We start from the raw sequence: 20,071 nt of genomic DNA, 5'->3' as shown, positions 1-20,071 counted from the left end.
CCCCAGATGGCCGCCCTAGATTCCAGGACTGGCACATAATGTATGAGGCCAGTGCAAAACGAACGTGCGGGCCCTTTGTTCGACAGTTCTTGAGGGTTTCACGACAGCGACAGGGGAGACCGTCTCCGTGCGGAGCCTGTGCACATGGGTTAATATCCACTCAAGAAGCATCCCGTTGGCTCGGACAGACGTCAGGGTCATCTGCCGTCTGGGTGAGGGGGGCCACAAGGTGTGGAGCCCCCTCCAGAGGCCATGAGGGCCCCTCCGGGATGGCCCCTGGCCACCTGGCTCCTTCCCACTGAGGTTACTGCTGGTACAACTTGAGGAACTGGGCTGAATTTCACTGTGGGTAGAGCAGGGCTAAATCAAGAGAGAAAGCTTTAGAAAACAGTCTTTCTAGCTAGGTGCAGTGGTACACACCTGTACTCCCAGGACTTGGGAGGCTGAGACAGGAGGATCGCAGATTGGAGGACAGCTTCAGAAAACCTAGTGAGACCATGTCTCAAAATAAAGAAATCAGACAAGTGTTTGACACCCAGCTGTAATCCCAGTAACTTGGGAGGGTGAGACAAGAGGATCGCAGGTTCAAAGCCAGCCTCAAACACTTAGAGAGACCCCATTTCCAAATAAAAATAAAACAGTTGGCCGGATATGGTGGCGCACACTTGTAATCCCAGTATTTGGGAGGCTGAGACGGGAGGATCGCAGTTTGTGACCAGCCTTAGCTACACTTACTGAGGCCCTCTGCAACTCAGTGAGACCCTGTTTCAAAAAAATAAAGAATAAAAAATAGGGGTGGGGGTGTAGCTTGGAGATAGAATGCCCCTGGGTTCCATCCCTAGTACTGCAATAAATAAATAAATAAATAAATAAATAAAATGAAATAGGGCTGAGAGTGTAGCTCAGAGGTAGAATGCCTCTGGGTTCAATTCCCAATGTCACTAAATATTTAAATTAAATAATAAGCCAATTTTTTTTTTTTTAAAAAAGGGCCAAGGATGTAGTTCAGAAGTAGAATGCCATTGGATTCAATCCCCAGCACCAAAACCCCAACCAACCAAATAAAACAGGTTTTCTAGAGCCTGATGGATTATTCCAGAATAATGCCTGAATTCTTCAAACGATTTTACTCAAAGACCTGGGAAACAGGGTAATGAAAACAAGTCCTCCAGGCCTGCGTACGAGCATGCTGGAGTCACGAGTAGGAAAAATGCATGATTCTGGTGTCTTTTCCTATAAGCAAAGCTCTGAACTAACATCTGCCTGGGTGCCCATAAAACATGAATGAGGAGGGGCGCGTGCTGGGTGAGCTGTCCAGTCCACGAGGGGCAAGCCAGGGCCCCGGCGCCATGGCACTTTCCTTACACAATCCTCCCCCAACACCTTGGGTAGCCCGGGAGGCAGAAGCGCTTCCAAGCACTTTCTAAAAGGAACCGAGCGCCCCCTGCTGGCAGCCACGTGGCATCGCCATCAGACTATCCCGATGCACCTAGATGGATCACCTCTGGGATTTAACCTCATATAAAAACACCAGTGGCAGCAATGCGGGTCGCGATGGCAGAGTTAGTTGTATTTGACCTTGGTAAGAGGCGGAAAATTTGAATGATTCATGTCTTCCAGTTTCCTAATAAAAATTCGTCCAGTTCTTTGTTTCAATTATAGAAATGAAGTGGACGTTGGGAAATCCTGAGTGCTCTGATAGAGTTGTGTTTCCATTTCAGAGACAAGTGGTCATGGAGGTTTTGTAGAGGGGGGCACACGGTCCAGGCACAAGATGCATGCTTTGAGATCTGACTTCCTATGTAGAACATGCATTTGCTATTTGAGTGACTTGGGACAAATGTGTGTGTGTGTTGGGGATGGAACCCAGGGGCATTCGACTTCCGAGCTACACCCTCTGCACAAGTTTTTATTCTTTATTTTGAAACAGGGTCTCACTGAGTTGCGGAGGGCCTCACTAAGTAGCTGAGGCTGGCCACAAACCACGATCCTCCGGTCTCAGCCTCCCGAATGCTGGGATTACAAGCGTGCGCCACCACGCCTGGCTGGGACAAATCTTTTAACTTGAACAAGTTCACTTTAACTTGGAACAAGTCATCTACGTCTCCCCCGCCCTCCTCCTCCTTTGGTGGTGGGGATTGGACCCAGGGGCATACTACCTCTAAGCTGCATCCAGGGCTTTATTTATTTATTTACTTTTGCGGTACTGGGGATGGAACCCAGGGACACTCTACCTCCGAGCTCCACCCCCAGCCCTATTTCAAATTATTCTTTTGCACGGCTACACATCTGATATTTGTCTCCTCCACTGAACAAAGGCTTCACAAGAGCAGAAGCCATACTTATTTCGTCCATTTCTGAATTCCTGAGGAAATGTTCTGGAACAATTTGGCTAGTTGATGGGGACAAGCCCCAAGGTGCCATGAGACGGGAGAGGCAGACAGGTCTGATTGGGTGCGATTTATTGGACCACTTACCAATAGAAGCATGGTCCTAGGCAGCAGTGAGGCCAGTTGGAGTCTTGCAATTTGGGTCAGAAAAGGGCATTATTTATAAGTTAGGACAAAAGTGACCGCACCTTGGTATGAACTTACCTGGTTTCTTCTTTTGTTTGCTATACTGGGGATGGAACCCAGGGGCACTGTACCTCTGAGTTACACCCCCAGCCCTATTTTTTATTCTTTATTTTGAAACAGGGCCTCACTGAGTTGCAAAGGGGCTAAGTAGCTGAGGCTGTCTGCGAACCTCGATCCTCCCGTCTCAGCCTCCCGAATGCTGGGATTGCAAGAGTGTGGTTTGCTGGGAAATGTGTATGGTGGCTGCCACTCAAGATGGCTGTGGTCGTGTCAAGATGAATCTGTAAGGCATGCCTTAAGCTGGAAAGCTGGCAGGGACCGAGGGCCCATGCAGCCTTACGCCTCGCCCTGCAGACTCTGGTGTCTTGGTACGTGTGGTTGCCAAAAAGCCACCCTACAATAGCTTGGCCTTTCTTGTGTCCATCACCCTTCAGCCAGTCCTAGACAGACAGACCTCAAAGCTTAGGTGCCCCGGCTTAGGTGCCGGTTCTGGATTCAGTGGGTCTCGGTGTTGGTACCGTATCACGTCTCACTGGTGGCACCTCCCCAATGAGGCCATTCTTGGGCAGGGCTGGGGGTAGTTCTCAGAGGGTCATAAGCCAAGCAGAGAAAACAAGAGCGATATTCCAGGAATCGTATTCTGCTTCCGATGCAATCAGGGCAGCTTATTTTACTGGTCTAACCCTCCAGGGAAAGGCTGGCCTGGGTCCATATATGTTGACCACATTGCTAGATATTAGTGTGTTAGCTATTATATACCACAAATAAGCTGCGAAAAAACACCGTTTAGTGAGAATGTGTAAGAATTGCGGCTTTCTAGGTACTTTAATTTTCTGAAATGCTTAGCTTCCTCCTGGCATAATTTTTTTTTTTCCTGGACAGTATAACTTTCTTATAGAGGTTGTCTTTCTTTAGTTATTGTAGGGACCAGGGTGTCTTGGGGTCTTTACTCTTAAGATGAACCACTTCTAGTCAGGCTCAGTGATACAAAGAGCAGCAGGAAGGTGTTACGGGACAGCCGCTGCGACGAGGCGTCTGCTTGAATCCCTGAAAGCGGCTCCTGTGTTTTGGGTTGTACTTCTTCCTCCTAAAAGCTAAGTACACAAAAAGGCCCAGCTAAAAAAGAAAAGGAGGAGAAGAGAGCATCCCTGGAGATGAATACACACAAATGTTTTGTAAATTACCAACGCTGTGTTGCTAAATATTGCCTTCCTGGTGTTTTGGGTTCTATCTGAAAGGGCTTTGAGATAATACGGGATGCCATCACTGGATAGAACCAGTGGTCTGTCTAGCAGGTAACTCATTAACCTGTGAATGGACTGAAAGTTTGAAAGTAGTGTAGGAACCTTAGAAGCCCCAGTAATCAGAGAATGGCTTACCTCCCTGGGGGGTTATTGAGCCACAGGCCAAACCCGCTCGGAGGCTTCTCCAAGTGGGGAAGAGAAGTCAATACCTCTCGCACCTGGTTTCCCTCTCCGCCTCTGCCTTTCCCTCTTATGTCTTCACCTGCCGGAGTCACCGGACACACTTAAGTGGCCGGGGAAGCGTTAAACTTCGACAGTCAGGCAAAACCGAGCGCAAGGCAAATGTTTAACCAAACACGCTCAAACACCAGCAAGCGGCTGAGGAATTTTAGGCTTAAGGAGCCAAATATTCTGAATTCCTGAGCAATGTTTCCCATTCTGCATATTTTCACACTGCACTTTGCTATTACCGACTGAGCGGCTTATACATTTTTTAGTGTTGATTTATTACTCGAAGACTTGGATTAAGAGACTGGAAGGGAACATTTTTGAATCAGTGTATTTTTGAAATCTCCGTCCAGGGAAGGGAGCCAGGGCTCAGTTCCCGGCGGGGGGGACGTTCTCGTGGAGGCACTGCAAGGCCAGGTCCGCCCACTTCATTTCTTGCTCCTTCACGGATTCCGTGGTGCCGCCGTTGTCTTGTTCGGGTTCAGGAAGTTCATTCTGAAAAGGCCCAACGGACACTCAGGACAATGAGCTGCATTCACGTCTTAAAACTCAAGAGTACTAGGAATCAAGACCTCGGAGCTCCTAGGGTCACGGGCGTAACAGACATGTGTGCTCGAAGCCAAGAGCCCAGAGAAACAGAGGGGCGGAAACGATCGGGAGCCCGCTGAGACGTGGCCCGGCCCGCGAGGGCAGAGTGGGCGCTGTGACCTTGGCATCGTGGTGAGGGGCGAGGGGAGAGGCTGCTAGAAGCCAACCAGGACCCGAGCCCATGATTCCACCAGGAGCTGGGCACCTGGGCGAGGTTTCCCATCACCTCACAGGGCTTTGGTAAGGAATAAAGAAGGTGATTCAGATTGGTGCTTAGCATTGTTCGGGGGTGTCCAGCAATCCGGGAGCACCTCTGTTACCATGAGTGGCTGGAGCACTGCAAAGAGTCAACACTGAATCTTTTTTTAAGCGGGGGAGTGTGCTTTAAAAGTGTTACTGGCTTTGCTGGCAGAGTCCCCGATCACAGGAAACGTACTCAAAAACCAAGCCGCACTCCAGGTGCCTAGGGTGTAGTGCAGGAAGAGGGGTTGAGGAGGGGCGCTGAGCATGTAACTTAACAGAGAACTCCCTCTACGACCCCTAGTGGCGAACGGGGGCAAAATAAAAGAGCAAGGCCCCATTCAGCCAGCCGCCAGCCACACTGAAGTGTAGAATCTGTTTCATTCTTAGAGTTAATATTTACATTTATTACTATGAACTGCTTTGTGCCAGAGTTCCCTGATACCAATGTATTTCGTTTCAATGATCTGACCTCACATCATTTTGGGGTTAGCAAACTGTTACTTAATATTCAGACTTAAGACTTCTCAATGACAACCCCCTTCCCCCCCAACCCCGGCCCACACACAGACAAGATTTCCCACTGAATTCCAGCTTAGAGTATATGAAGGTTTCCCCCTTTAAAATTACCTTTACTGTCACATATGTTTTGGTCTATAAATGTCAGACTGAGATTCAAACATATTTGCGCAGACTGGAAAGAGCTATCATTTGTCGTAAAACAGTAACATACTGTCCTTTTTATTTATTTATTTATTTTTTGCGGGTCTGGGGATGGAACCCAGGGGCAACTGACCTCCGAGCTACACCCCCTGCCCTGTTTTTAATTCTTTATTTTGAAACAGGGTCTCGCTGAGCTGCAGAGGGCCTCCTTAAGTAGCTGAGGCTGTCCACGAACCGCGATCCTCCGGTCTCAGCCTCCTGAATGCTGGGGTTACAAGCGTGCGCCACCACGCCTGGCTCACATACTGTTCTTAAACTTAAAAAGAAAGTTTGAGTTGGGCATGGAGGTGCAAGCCTATAATCCCAGTACTTGGGAAGCTGAGACAGGAGGATTGCTGGTTTGAGGATAGCTTCCACAAGAAGATTCTCATCAACCTCATGAGACAGTGGCCCAAACAAGCAAGCAACCAAACCATAACAACAAAAAACAAACAACAGGGCTGGGAGTGCAGCTTGGAGGTAGAATGCCCCTGGGTTCCATCCCCAGCCCCCCCCCCACACACACACACAGAAAATCTGGTCCTAATAAATTACTTATAGGTGGACGAACAGGCCCTTGGTCAATGAACTGATTCTAAAGCAGGCAACTCTGCTTAACGTCATCCCCCTGTAGGACGCGCTCTAAGATACTGCGCCTTTCATTTACTGACTCTTATCTTTTGCAACGAATACCAACATGTGAAACTGTGTATGTGCCTAGAAAACAAAAACGAGCCGGGTGTGGTGGGCACGCTTGTAATCCCCGCGCTTGGGAGGCGGAGACAGGAGGATCGCGCAGGTTCGAAGCCAGCCTCAGCTACTGAGTGAGGTTCTCAGCAACTTAGTGAGACCCTGTTTCCAAATAAAATATAAAATAGGTCTGGGAGTATAGCCTGGAGGTAGAAAGTCCCTGGGTTCCATCCCCAATACCACCAAAAAAAAAAAAAAAAAAAAGAAAACAAAAACAAAGGTATTATAAACACAACCATCCATGATAGTATATTGTAAAAGAGCCAGAGGTCCTGTGCAGCCCCCCTATGAAAACACGGAGTCTAGCCAGGCGTGGTGGCCCTTCCCTGCGATCCCAGGACTTGCGAGGCTGAGAGAAGGATCACAGGTGAGCCGCCAGCCTCAGCAACTCGTGAAGCCCAAAGCAAAGTAGGGAAGTCCTGCTCAAAATAAGTAAAGAAGTAAAAAAAAAAAAAAAATAGCATTGAGGGTGTAGCTTAGAGGTAGAATGCCCCTAGGTTAAATCCCCAGTAACCCCTCCCCCCAAAAACAGTGGCATTTATTTCCCGATCCGGGATTTGCACTGGCCACGTGACTCCCTTTGGGCAGCAGGAGGCGGCTGCAGTACCAGGGGGTCAGTTTTTGGCCAGAGCTCCGCGAGACTCTGCAGTTCCCTCTCAGGATATTCTCAGACCCCAAGACTGAGCTCTCGGGGCTAGCCTGCTGGATCACGAGACCGAGGCCTGGTCCTTCCTTACTCAGCGACACTTGCTAACTGTCAGACCGGTGAGATCATCCTGCATTACGCAGCCCCCAGCCCGTCTGCTCGCCGGCTACACAGTGTAAGGAAGCCTAGCACTGATCAGGTGTTTTCGAATAGAGTTGGGCTAGATGCTCCGGGGAGGCTTCCAGCTCGGCGGCCTAGGGTTCACCTCCTGTTCCGGCCCACCTCCACCAGGTCCCGCCTCGCGTGACCCTCACTCCTCCTCGGCTCGGCTCGTGACCCACCAGCGGTATGGCGACGTCCTCGTAAGGCAGCTTGTCTTCTCGCCACGCGTCGTCGATCAAGTCCAAGATCCTGCCGTCTCTCTGTACCTCGCTGTCCATTTTCCGGCAGCTTTGAACCTGTCAGATCTGGAAGCAGCCAGAGGTTACTCCTTCCACAGGAGCTGAGGAGATGGTGCAATCCAGTACTAAGGTTCCTCGGGCATTTTTACCCTGAGAGCTCATCTTGTGTGGGCCGGGGGATAACTTATTACTAAGACCTCAGTTCTTCCCCCACCTCTGCTGACAGATGCGTCTCTGTGTGTATTAGACAGACATTAGGCAGACGAAGCCCAGTGCCGCGCCTGTGTTCCGGACAGTGACGGGATACAGCGTATTTCTAAAGGAAGCCCTCCAGTACATGCAGCAAACGGCTCTCCTGCGCTCACTTGTGCCTTCCCTTTCCCCTGCTGCTGACGAGCCCGATTCATAGCTGCGGCCAAGTCTCTCCAGCCCGGAGCTCTTCCTCTTTGTTTGCACACGCGTCTACACCCGCCGTGGACGAAACCTCAGCGTTCTTAGGCACAGAGGCTAAATAAACTTACCAAGGTAACACCGGGCCGGGCTACACAGCGACCAACCCCAGACCCGACACAAATCCTCAAGGCAAGAGCACTGTGCAGGTGAGCTTAGAAACTCCTTTCCTTACACACACACACACTTTTTTGTGGTACTGGAGATGGTACAGGTGCATTCTACCTCTGAGCCATATCCCCCAGTCCTATTTTATTTCTGAAACAGGGTCCTGCTGAGTTCCCGAGGGTCTACCTAAGATACTGTGCACTGGCTTCAAATCTGCAATCCTCCTGTCCCAGCCTCCCGGGTACTGGGATTACAGGTGTGTACCACCATGCCTGGAGCACCCTTTCTTAAAACAGGGCTGCGCTTGGGAAGGAGGACCTGCAGGTGACCGTGGGGTGCGACCGCTCCAGTCGCTGCTCCCCCCTGGGGCTCCTTCCCTGGCTCTGATCGTGACACTCCCTTCTATTACTGGTCCACGTGGTCCAATGGCTTACCTAGCTCTTTGGCCACGGCTGAGTCCTCATCTTTCTCCGGGACTGTGGTACTCTACTCTAGTGGGCTGGTCAGCTCGGCCAGCACCTCTGGGGTCACTCAGTCTGGCCTTGCTTCCTCCTCAAAGGCATGCTCCCTGCTACAGGGCAGCAAGCCTGCAAGCCTGCAAGCCACACACGCAAGTGGTACCCAGTCACTCCTAGCTCCTAAGATGAGAGTCATATAAAAACAATGTTTGGGGATGGAATCCAACTTTGTCATACAGGACTGTGCTTGTCTACAATAGTTCAAGTTGCAAGATAACTCTGACACCTGGGTAATAGCTGTACTCAGGCTAGTGGGGGGGAAGGTTTTGTTTTTTTCCATGATAAGAATTCAGACACAAATTAAGCAAAAGGTATCCAGCTGCTTCTGCCAACATTGACCTGGGAGAGGTCTGAAATGTTTTACTCAGAATTAACCCACCGAATCCCGAGTTTTTAACTCTGCAAATATTTTAATGAACACAGGTGCATTAAAACTGTTTGGAAATAATTATCTAGAACTTTTATATCCATTATGCATATTTCTCTGTATATTTCCAAGCATTCTAATCATTTGCCTATTACTTTTCTCAAAAGATTAAAACTCTAAAATGATATTTAATGGAGAAGTTACCGTAAGTGGTAGACTTATTGCGCACGTTAGGTTTTCATAGGTATCCTATATCTGGGACGATGGGACATACGAGGCCAATCCAGCAATATACTGTGAATAATTTCAAAAGGAGTTGAAGGATTCTATCTGTAGGAAATTTACACACAAGCTGTGCTTACTGGCCAGTTCGTTATGCTTTGGGGATCCCTGTCCTACAAGACCTCTCCTCTCGCCCGTCTTCCTGTCTGCTGCTCCGTCCCTGGGAGACCCCTGACTCTCCTCTGTGGATCTATCTAGGTCCAGAGATTTCAGAGCTTGTAAAGTTTTCCCAATCTCACCAGCTCCAGCAGCCTCTCTGTCCTGAAGGCTTGCTTCTGGTCCTTATTAAATCCATTAAACAAGCTGGGTCAGGCCGGCATAGTGACCGGGTATTCTCATTTTCAATTGTAACGAAAGTGTAATCTTTTTCTTTAAACAATGATTCCCTAATAGATCCTTCCACAAACTGGCCTTAATCTTTTATTTTTTCGCCTGCTCCTCTTCCAAGCACTTCCAACTCTGTCACTTTCTAGTCTGCACTTAAAAACCTCCCATTTCTCAACGCTGAAGCCTCCTCTTATTTATTTATTTATTTATTTATTTATTTATTTATTTATTTATGGTGGAACTGGGGATAGAACCCAGGGGGCATTCTGCCTCCGACCTACACCCCAGCCCTATTTTTTATTCTTTATTTTGAAACATGGTCTCACTAAGTCGCAGAGGCTGGCCGCGAACCCGCGATCCTCCTGTCTCAGCCTCCCAAGTACTGGGATTACAAGCATGGGTCACCACGCCGGGCTTCTCCTCTTTCATTCAAAGACTTGGCAGGCATCAACTCTTCGGGGTCAACAGCCGTTTCCAGGGTCCAGCGCTAAGGTGCTTGGCCTTCGACAGGCTGAAACAGCGGGAAGCTTTAAACGAGGGCCGCCTGCGTCCTGGGCACCGGCCGGGCAGTAATTCCCTGACGGTCTCCATGCCTGGAATGCTCTTTTCTTTTTTTCTTTTCCCTTTTTTCGGTTACCCTACAGCCTAAAAACCTTAGCTCCGAGGTCACCTTCTGTAGGTAGCATCCCCGAAACCCCCAGCGATGCTACCCTGGACCCACAGAACCCTGGAGACGGTGCGTGGCACCCCCTGGGAAAGTCGCTGCCCACACAGGTGCCTTTCCAGAGGTGCGATGGTGCGCTCCTCAACACCGAGGCTTCGCGTACCCACCTCTGTAGCTCACCGGTTTGCAAACAATGCTATTTCTACGATCCAAGCAGGCGAGCGTTTTCTGGCCCTAGAAATGACCCTCGCGGGCCACCACCCTCGGAACCCGGGCGTGAGACCGCCCTCGAACGTCACTTCCGGTCAGGGCGGGGCATACCAAATGCGGAAGCGGAGCGGGGGGACCTCGCATCGCCACTCAAGCTCCTTTCAACCCGACGCAGCGTGCAATCAGAAAATGATTATGGCGATGAGGTGAGACAGCGGCCTCGGCTGCTGGAACTAGGGAAAAGCCGCAAGTTGAGACACAAACGCGTGGTCCCCTCTCCAAGACCGGGACCCAGAAAACCCTCACCCGCGGCCGGCCCACCGTCGCACTCGCTCCTCCCAGGCCACGCCCCCGCGTCACGTGACTCACAGACGCATCTCTCTCAGATTCCCGGATGTGCGTGAGCCCGTCCATTTGCTCGCGCGGAGGGAAGTGGGCGGGACGAACGTGCGGACGTCAGGCTGGCGGTGACGCGCGCGCGCGCGCGCCCCCGGCTCGAGGTAACGGCGGGAAGGCTCGGGGGCGCGCTCGCGGCGACCCCGTAACCGCCCGAGTGCCCTGAGCCGCGGCGAGGGGCGGGCGCGTCCTGGTCCGCCGGCGACTCTGGCCGCCGTGCTGCCGCCGGCCTCCCGGCCCAATGGCTCGCGGCTGGTTCCCGCAGCAGCCCGCAAGCCGCCCGGCGCGCCGCCCCTCGGCCTCGCCGCCTCCGCCCCGCGCCTGGGCGCGGGCGGCCATGGCCCCGTCCAGCGCGCCGCCCGGCCCCGCCAGGTGCTCAGCAGCCCGGGGCGGCCCCGAGGGGGGACGGGGAGGGCCGGGACAGCCCGCCCGCGGAGGCTCCGGCCACGCCCGCGGGGTTCTGACCACGCCCACGGGGTCCCGGCCACGCCCGCGGAGGCCTGGCCACGCCCACGGGTCGCGGCCACGCCCGCGGAGGCCTGGCCACGCCCACGGGTCCCGGCCACGCCCGCGGAGGCCCGTCGCCCCTGCCGCCCACCCGCTGCACCGAGGCCTCTGCCTCCAGGCTGGAGCTGGAGCGAGCTCGTTTAGACATTAGCGTTAGCGGGCGTGAGGGTGCACGCTTGTAATCCCAGCATATATCTATATATATATAATTTTTTTTTTGCAGGTCTGGGGATGGAACCCAGGGGCATTCTACCTCCAAGATGCACCCTCAGCCCTATATTCTGTACTTTACTTGGAAACAGGGTCTCACCGAGTTGCAAAGGGCCTCACAGAGCAGCTGAGGCTTCCTTGAACCGACACCCTCCTGTCTCAGCCCCCCAATGCAGAGGTTGCAAGCGCGCGCCACCACGCCCTTCTGTAATCCCAGCATTTGGGAGGCAGAGCCGGGAGGATCGTGGGTGGCAGGCAGCCTCAGCTGCTTAGTGAGGCCCTTTGCAGCTCAGTGAGACCCTGTTTACAAATAATAGGACTGGGAGTGTAGCTCGGAGGTAGAGTGCCCCGGGGCTCCGTCCCCAGTACCGGGGACACAAAAAAGTTACGGTTTTAAGTAGGGAGGTGCAGGGATGTGGCCAAGTCGGGAAGGACTGGGGTTGGGGAGCCCTGAAGTTACCGAGGGCGCGTGAAAGCAGAGATGGGAGATTAAACCTTAGAGGAAAGGTTTTCCAAGGGCTGTTTCTGTCTGCGAACACTTGGATCATGCCGATGCTTAGAGACTAGTGAGTCTCGGCTCAGAGTCTCGTTTTTCTGACACCCCGCACAGCATCAGGAGTCCAGATAAGTGTGATGTCAAACTGGCTTTCATAGTCACATGCCGGCATGCTTACTTGCGCAGATACTTGCATTTAGGTAGTGACAGCAGAGTGGTTTTTCTGTCTTGTCTGATTCTTTAAAAAACTGGAGGTAGAACGTCCCTGGGCTCCATTCCCAATAGCACGCACGTGCGTGCACGCGCGCACACACGCACACACACACACACACACACACACACCCCAAAACAAAAAACCCACAACTTTATATTCCTCAACCAGACGTGGTGACACACACTTGTAATCCCAGTAGTCGGGAGTCTGAGACGGGGTGTATGAACGTCAGCCTCAGAAATTTAGGATCTCAGCAACTTATTAAGACCCTGTTTCCAAATCAAAACTAAAACGAGGTTGAGGGTGTAACCCCCAGAGGTAAAAGGCCCCTGGGTTCCATCCCCAGGACCACAAGGAAAAACATATCTTCCTTTATAAAATAACATGGAGTATTATAGTTGTCCCCGAGTGAAGCAGTATTGTAGGTTTGGTGCTGCGTGTTTATACAGTTCCTCAGATACTTGCGTTTGGTTTTATGTGAAGAGGAAGCCAAGGACCACGGACCGGACGTGGCCTTCAGACGGCATTTACACTTACTAGCTGTAGGTTAGCGACACAGTGCGTGTTTTCTTGTTTGGAATGCAGCGCCATCTTTAATTTTTATCCCAAGCTCCTTGGTTTTGGGCCGTGTCGTTATTAGTGATCAGTGTAGTACAAAAGGCCGTGAAGCTACACTGGGTTGGGAATTCGTAAGCACTCAGACGTTCCGCCCTTTAAAATGTGTGTGAATTCAGGTTTTAGAAGGTTATTGGTAGACGTCATGGATGTTACTTGTGCTGACGCCATTTCTTCCGGCGGGAGGTGGGAGACCTATGCTGCGTCCTTCCCGTTCTCAGGCATGTGGTGACAGGTAGAAACAGCCTCAGGGGCCACGCTGCTGTAGCCGAGCTCCTCACCCTCCCCAGAGCGGGGTTTGGTCATGTGCAGTTTAACCAGACCCAAGTATACACTGAGTGTGGTGGCACATGCTTGGGAGGCCGAGGCAGGAGGATTGCAGGCTGGAGGCCAGCCTCAGCAGTGTAGCCCCTCCGTATCACAGCCACCAGCCACTTGGGGCTAGTATTTTCTTTTCCCTTCAGTACTGGGACTCGAACCCAGGCTCCTGTGTTACCTTCAGGCTCCAGATCTCCCTTTGAAGTTTCTTGTTTGTTTGCTTTTGTTTGGAACAGGTTCCCACTGGGTGGCTGAGTTTCACTACTTGCCGAGGCTGTCATCCAATCTTCCATCGTCCCGCCTCGGCCTCCCAAACACTGAGGTTACAGGCGAGCGCCACCAGCCCTGCTGTGCCGCGGCTGTTCAAGATAATTACAGAGAACAAAGTGTGGCCCTCGTTGCGCCAACCACACTTGAGGCAGGTAGCCACAGCTGTCTGCCGACTGACTGCTTGAACCGTGCAGGGATGGAATATTTTCATAACTGCAGAGTCCCGTTAAACCAGTTATTCACAAACTTGGGTGAGATTCAGCCCTGATTTTTGATGGCGGAAGCTGCAGGAGAATTTGTAGGCGTAGATTTCTGATACGAAAATGGCCCTACCCTGTGACGTTCATTATGAGGGGTACACGGTGTTGAATCGTCTCCTGCGTTAGTGCTGAGCCGTGTGGTGGGGTGTTAGCCCAGCCCCTCCACCCGAAGTCACCGAGTCTTTCACTGAATGGAAACCCTTGCTTGCATTTCTCTTGCCAGTAACCATGTATCCATGATTGGTTAGGAGTTACCAAGCAGCCACTTTGTATTGTAGGGCTCCCTCAGTATTTATTAGCGAGGCATCTTTTATTAAGACTTTCCCTCAGCTGTTTGACCACCCTGACTACCCTGAGAGGCGCTCTGTGCAGGGAAGGCCAGAAGCTGCTTAATTCTTTCCCTCTATTTCAGACCACAGTAATGAGTTGGTGGCCTGGCAACCTCCAAAGGTAACGTGAGGATTTGGATTTTTGAGTTAGCGCGAACTCAGAGACTTAGCTGTTTCAGCGTGTTGCCGTGTTTTTTCTGGCCTCACCCTGCGCCCTCGGCAGGCGGGAGGCTTTGGCTCTCATTGCATTGAACTGGAGTCGTTTCCTTGCTTTCTGGTGAAGCGCGCTCCCGCCTCCGCCTCCGTCCCTGGTGAGACGCGCCCCTGCCTCCGTCCCTGGTGAGACATGCCCCTGCCTCCGTCCCCGGCCTGTGGAGAGCCCGCCCACTGCATGGAGGTGGGTATAGAGACCGCAGGCCGGAGGGAGCCTCCTTCTCGCCCCTGGGTCGTCAGTGCTTTTACGATTCAAGTGGCTAGAGCTACATAGGAAATACTTTTTTTTTTTTTTTTTTTTTTTGGTGGTACTAGGGGTGGAACCCAGGGTCTTTCTACCTCTGGGCTATACTCCCAGACCTATTTCATATTTTATTTGGAAACAGGGTCTCACTAAGTAGCTGAGGCTGGCTTTGAACCTGTGCGATCCTCCTGTCTCAGCCTCCCAAGCGCTGGGATTACAAGCGTGCGCCCGGCTGGAAGTAATTTTTTTAAAAAGAGAAATATAGCCGGGCGTGGTGGCGCACGCTTGTAATCCCCGCGCTCGGGAGGCAGAAACAGGAGGATCGCGCAGGTTCGAAGCCAGCCACGCGCGGTGGCTTAGGAGACCCTGTTTCCAAATAAAAATGTAAAAATAGGTCTGGGAGTGTAGCCCAGAGGTAGAAGGGCTTCCAGGAACCCCAGTACCACCAAAAAAAAAAAAAAAGAGAGATATACAGAATTCATGTGACTTTCAGTTCTGTAGGTTTCTAAAACATTTAATATTCATGTCTCTCTTACTGAAACTCATGATACCTAATACCGTTAATTACTTTTTTCTCATACTATATAATATATAATGGCTGCATATTAAAGGCACCAATTTTATTATTAACAGTATGATTCTGGAGTAGTGCTTATGATTTCTTTGTAGTTCTTTTTTTTATCCTTAGTGTATATACCATTATGGAAATATATGTACATACATACATACATACATATACACACATATGTATGTGTGAGAGTATATGTATATGTATAATAAAATTATTACATTTTAAAAACAAATTTATCATATGGTTTGGCTGTCAACTTGGTATCCAGTTGAAAGTTGATTTATTTCATTTTGTTTATAGTTTTCAGTACTATTTTTAATTTTTATTTCATTATATATAAAACATTAGCATGTATTTCCTATAAAACAGTTGCTGAAAATAGAGTTCAGAGAAATTTAGTTTTCATCCTGTTGCTTTCATTTTATTTCCCCTATATAGATGTCGTTAGTATCCTTACATTAAAAAATAAATTTAAGCTGGAAGTGGTGGCGCACACTTTAAATCTCAGTACTTGGGAGGCAGAGACAGGAGGATCGCGGTTCGTGGACAGCCTCAGCTACTTAGTGAGGTCCTCTGCAACTTAGTGAGACCCTGTTTCAAAATTAGGAATAAAAAATAGAGCTGGGGGTGTGGCTCGGGCAGAATGCCCCTGGGTTCCATACCTAGTGCTGCAGGAAAAAAAAAAAATACACCTAAGGACAAATGCCCAGCACGCACACCTTTCTGCCCAGATTCGAGGTGCATTTCCGTGCCCTACTTTGGCCCTTGCGTTTTCCACCCACTAGCAGGCCCTGTCAGCCCTGCGCGGCGGCACGTGGGGGCACGGTCCCTGGTATCCATCAGTGGTCGGGTATTCGGCTGGCGTGGCGATGGGCCACCGTGTTTCCTCCTGCTGCCGACAGTGCTGTGGTGAATATCCTTGTGTGTATCTACTTGGCGTTTTCCCAGTGTGTCTTTACATTCCCAGAGGTAGCATCGTTGGATCAGAGGGTGAGTACATAGACCCCTTAAGCATTGCCAGGCCCCCGTAGGAGCCGTTTCCTCCTCACCGTGATGGGAGCTGATTTTCCCGTGGGCTGTCACCGGGAGATACCGCAAGCCTGTGTGACTCCGTTACAGAAGAAAGCAACTCAGTGAGATTTGAATTTGTATTTCTCTTATTATAGGTCTTTTCATGTGCTTAAAGCTATTTGCACACTTTTTATGTACTTGTTTATATCTCCTGCCCACTTTCTTTAGATTTTTAAATAAAATTTTATAAGCTATTTATGTATTTCGGTCACTAACCCTTTATGGTGAAACTTTCAAATATTGTCATTTCTCTCATTTTTCCGTGTGGAAGTTTATTTTTATGTGCTCATTTCTCAGTCTTCTTTCTGAAATTTGAGTCATAGTTCAGATTTTTTTAAAAAACTTTATTTTGAAAATTTTCTCTGATACCTTGACTTCTAATTTTTCCCCCCTTAAACTTAAGTAGGAGGCTTTCTGGGAAATTGCAGATACTATTGGCTATTTATTGGAACAGCCATAGTTTATTATCCACAGCCCATGCAGAACAGGCTTTGTCGTTACAGTGACCCCCAAGTCAGGTCATGGGACACAGCATTGTACCCTCCGTTATGCCAGGCTTGAAGACTGGGCATAGACCTTCTCTTTGCATAATTCATTACTAATTCTGTCCATAGGTTTTTCTTCCTGTATCCTATCTTATGAGTAATTTGATTTTAGGCATATGTTCTGCATATTTTTTCTTATTTATAAAATGAATCAGAATTAGGGGCCTGAACTGCTTTTTCTTTCTGATTTTTTGTCTTGGTACTGGAGACTGAATCCAGAGGCATTCTTCCTCTGAGCTACACCCCAGCCCTTTTTATTTTTTATTTTGAAACAGGGTCTCACTGAGTTGCTGAGGCTGTCCTTGAACCTGTGAACCTCCCATTTTAGACTCCCAAGTGTAATCCCCCTACACGGGTGTGAGCTCCCGGGCCCCCCTTGAACTACTTTCTCGCTCTTCAGTTGGAATATATTAATACCTTTCAAAGATCTGCTTATTATCAGCCATACTATTTGTATCTTGTTTCTCTAGCATTTGGAGTGTTTTACCTCCTCCCTAGATTTGGCTTTAACCACTCGGTGTCTGAGTCACTGATTTCAACAGCCCGCGCTCCAGGGCGAGTTGTAGTTCATTTGCCCGTCCCTTTGTGTCTCGGTCTGACTGGACGTTAAGTAAGATTGTACCATAGAGAGCGCACGGCTTCTGTTTGATCACTTGAGTGTTTTATTTTAGTGGTAAGGAGAACCAGATTACCAAGTTTATTACTTAAATGTGTCATTAGTGCTACGAACACAGTGTCTATCTAGCTGTACGTAGTAAAGTACCACACGCACAAGGGAGAAGCCAGAGTATAGGGTCGAGTGAGGGTGAGTGTTAGGGGGTCAGTGATGTAGGGCCACAGAGACCGGGGGTCGCCGTCTACCACCCAAGGGGCGAGAGAGGATGGCGCGATGTCCCCCCAAGCAGGTGGCAGATGAGCAAGCTTGCTTTCTGTCGAGGAGATGGCGGCCCGGCCCTTTTAAACAAGATCCCTCCGCAGCCTTCCTCTCTGCCAGGCAGCGTCCTGAGGCTGCTTCTCACCGCTGCTGCCACCTGGTGGTTCTGCGGTGCCTCGCGCTTCAGTTTAATTTTCTCACCTAGACACTGTTGGAATGAAAAGAAATCCTGATACATCTCAAGGTCTGGAATACTGTAAAGTTTCAAAAGATTGCACATTGGTTGGGACTCGAGAGTCACACCGCATAGATTTGAACCTTTGGGCTAGAATTCGTGGTTCCCATACTGAAGCTCTTCCACCCTCCGAGCCTGTTTCCTCAGTTACAGAGGCCTGTGGAGACAGAGTAAACAAGGCAGCTAGAGAGTCAGCGTGCAGTGACTCTCAGCATCTGCCGTAACCTCGTAATTAGTCAAGTGTCACCCGGAAAATATATTAGTATATATTGCTAAGTGCACTATTGTTCAACATGACGTAAAGAATGTGATTTAGTGGCAGTAATCTTGAGTAACTTTGGGGCACTGGCCATCCTTAGGTCTTCCTCCCCGTATTCATGCATGGCTGCTGGGAGCGCATTACTCTAGTGGACAGCTGGCCCTTAGAGCCAGGGCTTAGCTGGGGGTGTTCTTGGAGGCTGCTGTTAGTGGCCGTCACTTTACAGTGGGAAGATGCCGTTTGAGTTCACGAGGCGAGTCAGCGCAGGACAGGATGGGGCCTGGGTCTCCTGCTCCCGCGGACTCTGCTGCTCCCAGTTCCCGGAGGCACGCCGCGAGAGGGCACGTGGGTCCCTGGTGGTCTGATTCTTACCGTGCTTTGAACGTGGAGTGGAATTTGGTAGCCTTTCCTTTGGGTTTCTATTTCGTGTGACATCAGCGAACTCTGTCGCTAAGCCAGCCGAGGGCAAACCCTCCCACCACCTTTGCGCCTGCGTCCCGAGTCTCCCTGTCACTCTCCGGCTTCTCACCGCGTCACCACTGCCGTGTTCATCACACTGGGGGACGTTTTCGTTAGAGTTTTCTGTCTCAGACTGGACTGTTAGTCCCTTGAAGAGGGCCTGGCCTTCAGTACTATGTTCAGTGCGTTGGTCCAACACTGAGCACCTGTTAAGCTTCTCCCAGAGCAGTGGACTTAGGTGAGCCTTACACAAAGGCCCGATGCCCGCAGCCTGCTCACCGCCCGGCAGCGGGAGCTCGGGCACAGCGCTGAGGCCTGGAGCTCGGGAGAAGTTCTTAGGTGTGAACAGGAGTCAGCTTGAGCATCTCGGGGGCCGTCTCAGGCCTCTCCTGTCTCCGCCCTGCTCTCTCATGGTGCCCCTTTCCTCCTTTACGCAGTCTGTTTTGCCTCCCTCCCCTTTTTCTCCAGCTAGACTCTTGTCTGTAGCCCTCCAGCCATGACCTCCAGCATGAGTGTGGGGGGCAGAGAAGGGGGTGTGAGGTGCCTTCTGCTGCCACAGGCAGCGGCAGCTGTGCCGCAGGCCACGCGGAGCCCTGGGTTACTGTTCTGCCCGTGAGGGCTCAAGGTTCTAGTAAGGAAAGAGGATAGGAAAACGTGCACTTCCCACTCCTAGGAAATTTGTAACTGCCGTGGAAGTCTGCGGAGCGCTTGAGCTGTGGGCACGGAGGGAGGGCGCCTGCCTTTCAGGGAAGGCGTGTTGCAGCAAGCGCAGTGGTCCTTCCCCAGCTAGGGAGGACTGCAGCGGATGGACGGGAGTTCAGCCTCAGGGCACCGCACCTGAAAAATCATTTTTTTAAAGAAAAACTGCCCTTCCCCTCTGACACGTACGGCCCCCAGTTTTTTCCTCCTGTTCTGTGGGCTGGCTGGTGTCGGTCTTCTGCTACAGACCTCCGCCCCCAGCCCGCCTTTACATTAAGAACCAGGCGTAGGACACGGAGGTGCTTCACCAGTCACTTGGAGAGGGGAGCAACAGCAATTCAGGATAATTTTGTTTTTTATTTAGCCTAGAATTTCTTAGAAGGTGTTCTTTGCTTTTGTGTGGCATTTTCTCATTATTATTCGTAGTCTTTCATTCACATTCTTTAGAGTTGGGATTTTAGAGCTTAGAAAGTTGAATTTGTTCATGACTTATCTTGTGATTTTTTTTCCTTTTTTTTTTTTTGCTTTCCCAGTTGCCAGAACAAAGGTGATTTGGCGATGGAGGCTTTGCTGGAAGGAATTCAGAACCGGGGCCACGGGTAAGTGTGCTTTTGACTGTGAAAAGCAGGTCTGAGTTAAGCCTGGAGCCACGGTGCGCTTGGGCGCAGAGGCCGGAGTGCTGGGCTGGGCTGAGCCGCGCCGTGTCTGCAGGCGGCGTCTCCCCAGGGTGCTTGTCTTAGCACGGCTGTGAAGCTGGACTGTGCTTTCATCCCACTCTTGAAAAGTAAAAGTGAAGTTGCAGAGGTTCTGTGACAGAACGCAAGCTTTCTACAGAAAGTATTGACGCCTTGGTGGCTAGCGCTCAGCCGCCACTCCTGGGAGGGTCTTTGACTCTAATACCTCTGCGTCTGCCTCTGTTTGACCTCTACAATATCGGGCATCTTCTGAAATGTGGAAGGACATCAGTGAGTTTCCAATAACAAGG

General features: G+C 50.5%; 2 protein-coding genes across 6 annotated transcripts in view; one reads left to right on the top strand and one right to left on the bottom strand.

Annotated features, from left to right (window-relative positions):
• Positions 1-4,417: 4,417 nt before the first annotated feature.
• Positions 4,418-7,414, bottom strand: ANAPC13 (anaphase promoting complex subunit 13; the record flags this gene model as incomplete). The annotated part of the gene is made up of 2 exons (XM_080695932.1): positions 4,418-4,543; positions 7,316-7,414. The coding sequence occupies 2 exons, from the start codon at positions 7,412-7,414 to the stop codon at positions 4,418-4,420; spliced, it is 225 nt and encodes a 74-aa protein (XP_080552058.1).
• Positions 7,415-10,982: 3,568 nt separating this feature from the next.
• Positions 10,983-20,071, top strand: part of CEP63 (centrosomal protein 63) — a gene marked incomplete at both ends in the record, with an annotated part of 40,439 nt that continues 31,350 nt past the window's right edge. For 3 of the 5 annotated variants that reach the window (XM_080696950.1, XM_080696951.1, XM_080696948.1), the window contains one exon: positions 19,645-19,685. In XM_080696950.1, the coding sequence (XP_080553076.1) occupies positions 19,645-19,685 (41 nt within the window). Of the gene's footprint in view, positions 11,070-13,999; positions 14,038-19,619; positions 19,686-20,071 lie in introns of those variants that run through there. The other 2 variants (XM_080696949.1, XM_080696952.1) reach the window with 2 other exon arrangements.

The sequence above is a fragment of the Muscardinus avellanarius genome (genome assembly GCF_963383645.1).
Source record: "Muscardinus avellanarius genome assembly, chromosome: 5".
Classification (NCBI taxonomy): Eukaryota; Metazoa; Chordata; class Mammalia; order Rodentia; family Gliridae; genus Muscardinus; species Muscardinus avellanarius.
Note: the sequence above shows the minus strand (reverse complement) of the source record. Positions and strands in the feature narration are given on the sequence as shown.